Source organism: Dendrobium catenatum, unplaced genomic scaffold (genome assembly GCF_001605985.2).
Source record: "Dendrobium catenatum unplaced genomic scaffold, ASM160598v2 fragScaff_scaffold_1671, whole genome shotgun sequence".
NCBI classification, from domain to species: domain Eukaryota; kingdom Viridiplantae; phylum Streptophyta; class Magnoliopsida; order Asparagales; family Orchidaceae; genus Dendrobium; species Dendrobium catenatum.
Window position 1 is genome coordinate 349854 of NW_021320133.1, and position 13851 is coordinate 363704.

At 34.5% G+C, this 13851-nt stretch overlaps 1 protein-coding gene across 4 annotated transcripts in view; it reads right to left on the reverse strand.

Annotated features, from left to right (window-relative positions):
- The window catches only part of LOC110095953 (DNA ligase 6), a 73433-nt gene extending 64555 nt beyond the window's left edge, over positions 1–8878 (reverse strand). For all 4 annotated transcript variants that reach the window (XR_002303029.2, XM_028701298.1, XM_020821686.2 and 1 more), the window contains exons 1-3: positions 6587–8878; positions 6110–6227; positions 5914–5995 (exon numbers count right to left, since the gene is read on the reverse strand). Coding sequence is in view for 3 of the 4 variants with exons in the window: in XM_028701298.1 (XP_028557131.1) it covers positions 5914–5995; positions 6110–6227; positions 6587–8813 (2427 nt within the window). In the remaining variant the exon portion in view is untranslated. The remainder of the gene's footprint in view (positions 1–5913; positions 5996–6109; positions 6228–6586) is intronic.
- Positions 8879–13851: the final 4973 nt, after the last annotated feature.

Here is a 13851-nt window from a genome sequence, read left to right on the forward strand (position 1 = left end):
AGATTATTATAATGTATAGGTTCTCGATGATACCTAAAGGTGACAGCAAGCTCAAAATGATGACAAAAACAATCATTTTCTTAACATCAATTTTAAAAGTGAATATCATCAAATTCACATTAGAGAAAAAGATGAAGGGAACACGAACTATAAAATAAGGTATAGCCTTTATAAGTGGTTGGTAGTGCCTTTTAGCTAATCCAATGCTACCAGAACCTTTATGGGAGTGATTATGAAGCATAAACTTTAGAGTGGTTGGGAATGCCTTTCAGATAAACGATATCCATATTACACCAATTCATTTGGAAATTCTTTGTGTTCGACTTCAATGGCTTCTTCATATTTAGCCACATTGGTTGAAGACATAATTGGAATTACCACCAACATTACTTAACGAGAATTTGTCAAGACACTTCACTGAGAAAATCTACACATTCATTTAAAGAAGTGCTCAGTCATGATTTCTTTTAAAATTTCTCTTGGCTTTGTTGTTTCAAAGAAAGATAGCAATGCCAACCCTGAAAAAATAAAATAAAAGCTTTTAAAGATAGGCCTGTGCCAACCACAATATACAATGACTCTAGTTTTTTATGAATAAACCACTTTTTATTCAAGATTTATCCATGGACCTAGTACCATCATTGTTCCAATCAAGTAGTGCTTCAAGAAGATTAAATTTTGATAAAAAAAAAAAGGCAACATGAAAAAAAAAATCCAAAATCAATGCGTCTGTCGATGTTGAAATTGCTTAATTTCAATGAGGTGTTTGAGGTGCTTTGTGACACCTCTCAAGTCAACATTTGAGCATTCTCAAGGATGAGGTACATATAATAGCATTCACATGCAAAACATTTAACCATATATTGTAGCTTAAGCTCAGCAATATTGGCATCATTAACTTCTTTTATAGGAGTATGTCCTCTATTCGAATCAAGAATCTCATACATATTTGCATGTCCAAAAGAAATTTAGTTCATGACATGCTAAATAGGTTTAGTTGCTTCGAGAGTGACATCCACAAACACAAATTTGGTAAAAACACCAAAGTTGCTAATACTTTAAGTATAATAAGTGTAATGCTACAGAGCATGAGTCTTAGATCATTGAATTTGAATGGGTAAAGCAAAATTAGCATAATTGTAAAAACCTTAGTCAAATCTGAGTCCTTAACATCATACCCTCATTATGAAGACTCGTTTCCCATGCTTTTATATCAACCATCTAACTATCATTATAACCATCAGAATTGGGATCAATGCAAAGTAAATTACTAGGATTTTTATCCTAGGATCAATCTGACCATCCAAACTTGTCATGGGCCTTAGAAACCACTTTTGGCAAGTTATTCCACCCTACCAGCTAGAACAATCATAATCCAACCATGAAACCTCTGAAGTCATTAAAATGATGATGATATCTCACAAATCAAGAGAACAAGCTCGTGTTATAATCCAATGTCTGAATAAGGCAGGCTAGACCTAGGTAATACACGGTCCATTAACTGTACAACAACAACAACAATATCAAGCCTTTATCCCACCACGTGGGGTCGGCTACATGAATTCTTTTACTCCATTGTGACCTATTAAAAGTTAACTTCTCATTTAAATCTAATAAAAAAAGGTCATTCCTAATATTTTCTAACCCAGTCTTTTTAGGTTTGCCTCTACCTTTCTTAATATAAGTCAAATCTAATACCTCTACTCTCCTAACCGGGTCATCGGAAGGCCGTCGTTTTAACTATACACGGTCCATTAACTGTAATTGGTGAAATTCAAATGAACCAATCATTGAGCTAAAATGGGACATGGTTGAGACTGCCAAACCATTCTAAATTCTCGGTCTCTTTTTTGTTTTAAGTTTTGTTGAAATTCTAAACACTAGATTCCACTCCTATCAACTCAAGTAATTTTCCTCTAAAGCTCACTTTCTAATCCTTTTCTTTGTCAAACTAATGGAGATTCTTTGTTAACTGACTTTACCCTTTAGCATCTTTTTTGTGCTCTCATAGAGATCCTTGAGTGAGTAAAAATGATCAAATTGATGACCACCTTGATCACAACGAACTATCAACCGCCATCACCATCTCTGAGAATGGACTGGAAGGCACCTTATCCTAGTTCTGTCTCTAGGCACACCCATCACAGTTCCAAGATCTATCAAGCAAAGTTGAAGCCCACTTGAATGTGACATTTTCAAAAAAATGCGCATGTTGATGCTCTAGCCACCTCAGACACCATTGACCTGCCATTGCTCTCCACTACGCCTAATGAACAACACTCGACAATCTTGGTGACATAGATGATTGTGCTTGCAAGCTTCAAAATCCATCCTAGCAACCAACTTACAAGGAAAGTAGCCTATGTTGGAAACCCTAGAAATCAACATAGAGTGAGAGATTTGCACTTCATTCTCTACAAATATCCGAGCAAAAACTCTGTCCGTCAAATTGAAAACTCCTTCACTTCATCTCTATAAAGGAGGAACATACCCCATTAAACGTTTGGAGAGTTTGACAACGCCATGGCATTCGCTCTTGTACCCAGCGACCTATGTTATCATATCCTCACCACAAACTTGCAAGATGAAGCATACAGGTGGTTCGTGAGACTACGGTATGACAGTATCACTTCCTTCAATAGGTTCGTAGACGAATTTGTTGCCTCTAAATGGTCATTAACATCTGCCAATACCTTGCTACATGTTAAGCAAGGGGAACGAGAATCCTTCCAATGCTATGCATATAGATTTACCCAAGCCTCATTAGAGGTCACCAACTAAAACCCTGAGGTAATAAAGAAAGCCTTTACCTTAGGTCTTTGAAACTCTCTTTTCAAGAATTCTCTAGCCAAGAAAAATCCAATGCCTTCGGTATAAATTCTTGAATGTGCATCCCATATTGTGGACAATGATAGTGGTACCCCTGTGACACCATGCATGTATTATTGGGTATGATTTGCACAACTAGTCTAATCATAATAATTTGGTATCCAGCTTCAATCACCTCCAATGGGGGTTGACAAATGACCCTTTATCCACTAATAATATGGGTGCCAACTTAAACAAGAATCACATCTTTTTTACTCCAAGGGACCTAAATACCACCATTCGGCGTTCACTATGAGAATTGAAGAGATTTTATCGGCCATCCAAGGAAAATAATATTTTAGATGATTGATGGCTCTCCACAACAATCTAGCCAATCGCAGTAACTGAAAAAGGAGTCTTTGCCACAATGAGAACAAACACGACACTAAATACTCATGAGTATTTAAGGCCCTGCTGGAAAAAATCTCAAGAAAGTGCACTTAATGGCAAGACCACCACTCCCTTCTCCGGTGTACACATAGCTAAGAAGGCCAGAGCAATGGGAAGTGCAATGAGATAGACACAAACATGATGGAAAACAACATATTACACATCATTATCTAACTTAACATCTTCATAGGATATGTAGGTGTCAAAGCCTCCCAAAACAATAGTCTACAGAGGTTGCAAAATGAGTTAATTTCTACGAATCCACCTCCTCTCTTGGTTTCCTTTTCAAATATTTATCTTCCTTGCACCTAGAATGTATTTAATAATGCATCATTGACTTGGTGATCCATAAATCATTATGAGCAAATGTGGATCCTCGTTAGCACTGGGAGCTCGATGAATGTGTTGTACAGGCATCTAGCAAAAATGATGAATCTAAATCCCAAAAATTATTGGGCACTTGGATGTGACTTGCTAAATTTCAGAGGAGAAAAAAGAACACTTAAAGGAATAACATCCCGTGAAGTAATCCTTGGAGATGGGAAAAATAAAGACACAGGGGTAGACTTGCAGTCCTACGAGTGCCATTGTCCTATACCACTAACTTAGGCTAACATTTGTTAAACACCTTCTAGGTTGTTGCCTCAAGCTATCATATATGCCTCAAGTTCCCTAGACGAAGAAGCTTGGGATTTGGAAGGTGGCTTTAGATTCTGCCTAATTCAAATGATCAATATATGATTCAAACTAACAGTTAAAAGCCATAATCACTCTATTATAGTTGGAACTTCATAAGGGGTCATACCTCTACTGGACTGATAATTGTTATTAAAAACAAACTCTATCAGCAGAATGTGATCCTTCTAGCTACCCAAATATTTAGAATACAATCTCAAAAGATCCTTAAGTACCTGAATTCCTCTCGGACTGTCTGTCTATCTGTGAGTGAAAAGACGTACTAAAGTGCAATTTAGTACCCATGAATGTTGGAATCTCTCAAATGTTTAATGTGGTGAATTTAACTCTTTAAAACAAGCATGCCCAAGATATACTTGTTCCCCTCTATGAATAGTAATCACTTACAAGCTGATACTCATACTTTGACACCATAGTTGCCACTACTAAAAACTCATTCTTATATCTCATCAATCAGATCATATTTTAGATGAATAAACTATTTGTACGATAGATGGAGGATTATAATGAAATCGCATTCATTGTTACCAACATTCCCCTTTGGAGCATAGTTCACTCTATAGGAGTTGAAGTATTTGAGTCCTGATCTATTGTAGTAGTACCAAGATTTACATTCTCCAAATTAGAATCTTTCAAACCAAGCATTGATGTAAATCATCACCTCAAACATCATCATCTCAATATATATTTTGAAATCAGTCTCAAGTGAGGTGTAGGATGCTTTCAATGAATCATGCTCAATAACTAACTCAGAATGCTTTTTATTTAATTCATCAAACTCATCAAGTAATGATATGTGATTGCTATCAATTTGGGTGTGACATTTAAATAAAACTTCATGGGTATAAACTACTTTGTATGCAAGACCTATTTAATGTTCTTTTTTAGTCCATGTATTTTGACCCTTGGGTGCCAAAGGATTTACATCATGTCACGTATTTTGAGCTAGTCTATTGGGTCAATGTTGCGCCTTTAGTTGTACTATATATCTAATCATGTGTTGGACTATGTCATAAGTTAAGTTAGTCATGTATGTTGCAATCATTGAAACTAAATCACCCTTCCCTTGGAATGATTGAAAATGTTTGGAACTTTCCTAAAACCCTATAAACACCACAACAAATCGACTCCACTCAATGTCCACTCCTAATATTTGGCCAACCATCACCCCTCTCAATGCCTCTTGGATTCACTCTTCACATCTATATATTGTGTCTTGTGAAATTATATATAACTTTGATGAATGTTCAATGAGATCTTATTTCATTGAAAACAAAATATATTGTGCTCGTATATTGTTCTTTTCCCTCTCAAGTAAAACACATCATGAGTGCAAGAATGCAAAACCATTGGAGGACTTCCGAGGAAGGTAGAAGATCAACACAACAAATGATTGTTCGTGGAGGGTGAGCTTAAGTTATCACTCACTCTACCTGAGCAATTATTCCATTACAATTACATTCTTGTCTAATTTGTTATTTTTCTCTTTACAAACATACAATTATAATTGTTATTTAGGTTAAAAACTACTATCACTAGTGTCCATATCAACTTCATTACTTTTTTTATTCACATTATAAATCAATTAGGTTGAATATTTAACTTATTGGAGTGTGCTCTTATCTAATCATTAGTGAACTTCATTTTACTTCTGCAATATATTCTGATTTACTTCTGCACTGGATTGTTCTTCTAGAAGGTAGAATATTTTATAGCCTTGACTTCCTGTTGCATTATTCTTCTAGAAGGAATAACTATTCATTTCCTTTGTATTTGGTAAAATTATTAAAAAAAAATAAAATAAATCTTGCGAAGTTGTTCCAGTTATATTAAAAAAGATGCTGCTACACAAAAAAGATGAAGTTAATTTTTCTTTCCGCAATTGTTTTATGAAAGGAATGTCTTCTACATCAAGAAATGTAAAAAACAAAAACCCTCAGTTTGAGAAGCTAGGCAAACCATGTTTTCATGATCAGCAGCAACCCTGTTTGTGCATAGATATACTGCCGGCAGCACATCACCAGGTGATAAAGCAAGCAAACTGTACAGCATAAACAAATAATAAGACCAGCTACTTGTGCATGCAAACACTGATGAAAGTAATGAAATCTCAGGCCGGAAATAAAATGAAACAATGAAACTTTTCTCAGCAGACCTTCTGAACATGTTGCAAAACATTGCAGATGTTTTTATCTTGCCTTTTTCTTGCTCTGCCAATTCAAAAGTGCGAGCCAGGTGGAGATATGGCGCAGGCTCTCCAGCCTTCCAGCATGCTGTAAGAATGTATCGAGTTTTTTGTATTATACAGCTCATAAAAACAAAGAAAAAGAAGCAATGCCAGAATGTTCTAAACACATTTCATGATTCATGAATAAACAAAAATGAAAATAGAAAGATGTACAGCATAACTAATGTGAAAGAATTAGAAAAGAAAAAGAGAAACATGCCGATCACAAATAGTTTCACCTCCTCAAAAAGGGGGGAAAAACTTGCACCAAATAAAGTTAATTATCTCCTGTAGCACTCAATGCAAATAAATAGGATTCATATATCTGATCACATGGATAAGGCCAATTGATAATCAAGATGTTGAGCAAAAGCATTTGATTTCATTTAAAAAAAATGCACAAACCATGTTCAATGGGTGAATACTTTTCAATTGGCAGCAAAACAGTTGTGACATTAGCATCATCTTTTGAAGTTTCCCCCACCGACATGCTAAGAATATCTGATTTTTCTGGCGAAAGAATCTTCATTTGCCCGGTGCACTTTATGGCATGACAATCCCTAGGGGCAGTTTGGTATACCTCCGCGTTAAAAATTGGACGATCAGAAGTACTGTAATACATATCCACTGCTACATCAATGTTTCCCTTTGCTTTATCCATTAAAGTAGCAGCGGCATTTCTCTCCATACAATAGTTTATCACCTGAAGAAACTGATCTAACTCTTGTTCGTATGGTTCAACAGAACCAACTATAAGCGGCTTGACCATGTTGAGGGGCACATTAGAAGTACTCATTACATGACCATCAACATCAGCTGATATGGGTGCAACTTTACCAAAGAACTTTGTTATTGTAGATTGCTTTGGTCCAACTGAATCTAAAGTTGGAAAAATCTTCCCTTTCTTTTTGGCCCTCTTAATAGTGCTAGAAACCTTTCGCTTTGTTGCACTAGAACTTCCCATATCAAGCTTCTTAATAGCCATGTTGTTATCTTGATTTGAATTGTTATCAACTACTTCACAAATTTTCACATCGGAAGGACTAAGCTGATTAATTGGTCTTATTTGAGTTGAAACACTTGAGTGATTATAGTACTCAGTTTCCCGTTCAAAGAAATCGGAAACTGCTTTAACTACATCACCTTCAGCACATCTGATCAAGCTAACAATCTGATCATCATTCACCCAAGATGGCAAGCAGTTACGAAGCTCCTCCGTTGCAGCTTCCATGCCCCCTTCCTTCATTAAGGTTGCTTCTCCAAGAGAGCATTTTTGCTCACGTGACTTGTTCATTATCAGAGCTAAATCTTCTATTATTTCTGAATACACAGGTTCAGCAGGATCATTCATGCCAGTAGATTGAAAGTTTTCGCTCGTTTCATTAGCTTTCACAGCCTTTTGATGGAAGGACATCAAAAAATCATTCTTGTTAGCGGTTTCATCAACCAAGCCCCTGAAATACTTCTGCAGAGATGCTGCGTGCTTGCCATCCAGCTTCTCTGGATCAACACCAACTGTCGGGACAACACGTTTTGGCCTCAAAAACCTCACATACTCTCTAAGCTCATCATAGCTTGAATGCTCGCTGTATGGAACAAGATGGATCTCAAGAGATTCCTTAACCCTCACAGCAAACCCATCTTTCTTGACCTCATGCATCCATCCAGTTGAAACAAAACCTACAGCCTTTGAATAACCTTTCTCCGCCATAATCTCTCTCATCTTCACAAAATTCGGTCGGAAAAAAGGCCAAACCTCACCTAACAGGTTCCAACCAATCACATGAACATCACTAGCTGAAGAATCCTCAGTAAAAACACCAATATCACCGAACCCTAATACTGACAAAATCCTCATCTTTCTGCCATCCACGTGGACTAGGCAATTGCATCTTTGAGCGATCTCAAGCAAAATCCTTTCTTTTCCAACAATATATGTAGCAATAAGAAACAATACTGATTTAGCTGATCCCTTATTTTCTTCCTTGGTTCTCTGAATAGTTTTTACAACATATTCAATTGATTCCTCTTGAGACTGGAACACAAATTTAGGATTACAGTAAGTGGTATCCAAGAAAACAGCGTCAGCGCCTACAAATTTCTGTAAAAATGGATCAAGTTTCATTGAGTCGCAGAATCTGCAGTCACCAGTGTGAATATACCTCTCTAGTCCAACTTCAAACAGGAATTGGACTGCACCAGGACAGTGATTTGCGTCCACCAAAGTGACATTACTTCCATCAATCGTGACAGTCTTGTTAAGAGGTAGGGCATAGACAAAGAGAGGAGAAACTTTGAGTATTTCCACGAGAAGGGAAGCGGTGGTCTCAGAGCAGAAAATGATGCCACGGTACCAGTTAGGGCTGAGGCCGGTATAATGGTCCGAGTGGAAATGGGAAAGGAAGTAGGAGATTGAAAAATCTCCGGCCGTTCGAAAGCCATCGACGATGAAACAGGAGTTAGGAATAAGCTTGGAAGTTGGTACAAGCGAGGGTACACTGGGTAGAGAGGAGGATTGGGAAAGTAATTCGAAAGATTTAGGAGGCAGCAGTTGAGGCGAATCAGCGGCGAAGGTGCCGAAGGAAGAAAGGAAGAGGTCAGAAGTCGTTAGTGTTAGGGTTTCAGCATCCATAAAAACTGCAGCGAAATCTGAGAATCTATACAAACGGCGCGCAGACTTGCTCGCCAATAACGGTACGCTCTCCAAGACTAATATTATCCTAGTAAATGGCTCCATCCTATTTATGAAATGAATTTTTATTACATCCTCTGATCCTTGGTCGGACGGTCAAAGGATTGTTACTCAATTTTTGCTTAGTATTTCATCGGTATTGCTAGTATTGTTTGATAATAATGAAGAATATCATTTTGGAAAAGATCAATATCGAGTAATACCGAGCAATACCGAATATTACCAAAAAATATCGAGTTTTTCTAGAAAAAAACTCGGTATTTTTTGGTATTACTCGGTATTAATCGGTATTTTATCTTCACATAATGATATTTCTCGTTATTATTGGTATTGCTCGGTATTTCTCGTTTCGTGCCTGCGATCTTAGTGTCGGCCGAACGTAGCTATGCGTACGTTCACCGAACCAAATAAAAGTTCTTATAAAACAGACATATTAAAGCTTGATTTGCAATAAATTTTTTACTATTTTTAAAATAAATATTTTAATATAAAGTTAATTTTTTTATTAAAAAAAATAATTTAAAAAATAATAATCAGAATTTGGGCAATTACCTCCCCTCTAAAAAAATTAAAACTCTATGTTAACAGGGGTCATTTGGTAATCCCCCCCCATCTTTTTTTAGCTCAAGCCGAATCTTTTTTCATGCACCCAGGAAAATCACGAGCTCGACTGTCTTCTTCGTGCATTTCGTTCGCTCCTCACAGCCCTATAATTTGAAGGTCAAAACTCAAAGAAAAAAAAACGTTCATCTATGCGTACAGACTGCAATGTCTTCTTTTCTTATCGTAAGCTCTATTTTTTAATATAATTAGCATTTTACCTCAAATTTGACTCTATAATCAATTTTATGTAGTGTTATTATTTCAAAAGATTATTTATTTATGATGTGATCATGTGAAAATAAATGGCAACACCCTCCTATATTTACAATAACTACAACAGAAATATTTTATATAATTGTCATGATTACGATTCTGTAGAAAAATCAAAAGTTTAAAAATATGGGAATCTGTAGGAGTTCAGAAATAAAAAACAGTATCCCTACAGTCCAATAGTTTCTTTCCACCATCCATCCATCAGAGTAACTCAAGCCATAAGCTTATTGTTTAGTTTGCTAACATAATGTTAGTAGATATTTGATATTTTTGGTTTGAAAACTTTTTTGAGCAATAGTTTCACAAATAAATAATTTATATGTTATATTATATATTTGTAGATAGCCTTATTATTTTAATAATATTGTATAAATAAGATTGAAGTTGAACCAAACAGTTCAATTAAATCTTTGAACTAAATAAGTTTTTCCCTCTAAAGAATTAAGGTTGATTCCACCCGGCAATAAGAAAGCTATCTCAAATCAAGCCTTAATGGTTGTTTAGTTTGATCAAAAAGAAATTAAGAGTAAAAGAAATATAATGTAAGATAAATGTAAGAGATTTTTTTTATTTCATTGGTTGTATGCGGAGTAAAATGAAATTAGTGTATTTTGAATACTTAGAATGAGAAAGTGATTTTAGAGAGAGAGGTTGAGATATAAGCTTTGTTTGGAGCAGCTTTCTTATTACTTTTTAAAGCAACTTTGTAGTATACATTTTTTTTTAACTATAAATTTGTGCTAGAAAACAGCTTTAGAAAGCAATAAGAAAGTTTCCCCAAATGAAGTTATAGTTGGTGATAGCTCGTGCTGTGGTGGCCTAAGAGACTACGATGTGGTGCCCTAAGATACTACGATGTGGTGGTTGCACATGTAGGGAAAAATGGAGGTGGCGTCTAATGCCCCAAAATCTAAATTTGGAAGAATTATCTATCTTTTCTCTTAATTAATCTATCAGAGCCACTAATCTTATTTAAATAAATAAAAAACTATCAAAAGCAACAATAAATCATATACCTCAAATCAATCTAAATTTATTCCTTAAAATCCATATATAATAACTAAAAATTTGTTAAATAACATCAATCTATCTCTTATCATTTATGGTTATAAAAGAATAAAATAGAAGTGCAAAAACAAACAAAACTAAACACATAAGTCCTAATATGCAATACTTCACTAGATTCTGACCCCTTCTTAAAAATATATGAAAATCATTGAGTGAACTAACAACTCAATAAGTTATTAAAATCTACAATTATAATCAATACAAGGTAATATAAGTAGTATACATGTAATCATTCGATGCATGCCAGTGTAACCATATAATTATACAAACAGGTGACAATCAATATAGGTAGTATCATTCCATATGAGCAATATAAATCATTAAAAGTAATATAATTTGAGTTTTTTTATTAGTAGGCATATAAAGGGATTAGTGTGTTATATCATTCATATACTTATGTCAAGTATAATATAGCGTGTCTGTTATGAATCTATACATGTCAATTCATTATACTTTATTTTATTTTATATTTTATTTCATATAAATCATTATAGATGTCATATTAAGCTAGTGAAGATTTATTCTGTCAATATCATATAACATTAAGTATCAATACATGTATATTATGTATTTTTAGCATATGTAATACAATATATAAACATGTATTTCATGTGTACTATGTCTTTAGATAAATCTTATTAGTCATATCATGTGCCTAAATCAATAATATCATGTATCGTGTGTATATCGTATGATATTATTTCATTTATGCAAATTTTTTTATATACTCATGTCATATACATATAATAGCAAGATATAACATCCAGTTACCTGTGGTGTTTTTTTTTTTTTTTTTTTTTTTTTTTTTTTTTTTTTTTTTTTTGTATCTAATCATGTAGGCTGACCTTATAGGAATCAGTCTTGTTGCTAGCAATTAATATTATATCACATTTCATAAGTTAAACGGGTTGAAAGTTTGTGAGGGTGGTTAAACCCTAAAGAACTAGTCCTGAGGCTAACCAAGAGGGGGAGGGGTGAATTGGTAGCTACAAAAATTTTCTTAATCAAACAAGAATTTTAAACCTCTTGATGTGAAAATAGAACTAATTTTATTATAATAAAATAAGAAGTTTTTGACCACTTCAAATCACAAAAAAAAAACTGCATAAATTAAAATGTAGTAAAAGTAAAAAGAAAGAACTCACCAAAATTTATAGTGGTTCGGTCAACCTGACCTACATCCACTCCTTGGAGACTCCCTCTCCAAGTATTGCAGTATATAGAAGTGATTCTCCTTTTGCTCCCATAATAAGGTGGAGAAGTCTGTACAAATGTTGTTTCACGTCCTCGGTGCAGCAAAGAACCATGAAACTTTTACAGGTGGAAAACCTTAACTCTATTTTTACCCTCTTGGTGATGTTTAGAAAACCACAAATCTATTTTCACCCTCAAGGTGATGGTCAAGAACCACAATCTTTGCATGCTGAAGAACTTCTCCTCCGGAGCCATAGAGATTCCAAGCAAATGCTTGTAGGTACTATGAAAGATTCTTGCTTTGAGAAACCTTGTGAATCCCCTCACAACTTCTCCCTCTCTTCTCTCACCAACCTCTCCTTCTTCTCTCCCTCAAGCTCCCTCTCAAGAAGACTAAGCAGACAAAAATATCTAACAAGAGTGTCAGAGATCCTTAAATAGATGGCTTCAAAAAATCCTAATTTTTAAGCCATCCATCTTTTGTTCATTCATTACAATAGACGTATCGTACTGTACGATCAGTTCAATTAAAAATTATCCAGCAACATTGTTTGAAAAAACTGTTCAAAATTTATAATACATCATACAATACAATCCAAAATTGTACAGTACGATATGCATAAAATCCTTCTATTTGTTTGGGATGATCCTTGGGATGGCCAACTTCGTACACGGGTAATCGTCTAGCGCTATGGAGATCATACAATACGATCAATAAAAAAATCATATATTTCATTTGGTACGCTCCGAGGGGTGACCATACACGGGTAATTATATAGTATGAACCAGTTCATACAATACGATCATTCACAAAAAATCTTCATAATTTGATTGCCTGTTATCACGGGATTAATTAACAAAGATATTAATTAGGGCATATAGTATGATATAGATCGTATTGTATGATCAATACAAAATTAGTATATTTCTTCACGTTGGCAGCTAAGGTTTGGCAGAGCGCAACAGATTGTATGGAATGAGATTAAATCGTACAGTACGATAGATGTAGCTTACAATACAAAGAAGAATAATGCATTACGAATTACTTAATAAAATATACTCTCTAACAAAAACATTACGTTCTCCCCCTATATGTGTGCAAGGTTTCTTAGCAAAGATATCCACTTAAATGCTTTCTTCTAAAAAAATTCCCCTATAAAAGATAACAATACAAAATAAAGAACCAATCAACAAACACAAGTCTCCCCCTTTGATGAAAATCAATTTCGAGTAAAAGAAGAGTAAAAAATGGGAGTGTAAAAAGAAATAACAACAATAATAACAAAAATAATAATAAACAACAAAATACTACTCCCCCTTCTGACATAACAAAAAGAGGAAAACAATAGGAAGAAAAAAAAATAGAAACAAAAATATGAAATAAATAATGCAAACAGATTAACAACTCAAAGTATCACACTTCTATTAACTTGCATGAGCATTTTCAGAAAGTGATGAACTTACCCTACACACAAAAAAGACAAATAAGAGATTCGTTGATTATCTTGCAACCAAAAATTTTGGATTCTAGAGTTTGCACATCCAGCTTACCAACCTCACATGCTAAAATCCTTTCTTTAAAAAAAAATCTAAATCATGAATTACAATTAGATAGGGAAACTTAGCCTTTTAAGAGTGTTAGTATGAAATATATCAAATAGAATAATACTATAAAAATGATGAACGAAGTACCAAGATTTTCCATAATCAAATATTAAACATATTAACATCAGATTTTTCTAAAACTTAAAGATTTACCAAAAAGGAAAGCTAATTTAGATTGGACTCATTTTATGTCTCTTTTAACAGTTTTATGCAAACATTGGGCACTTTTTATTTT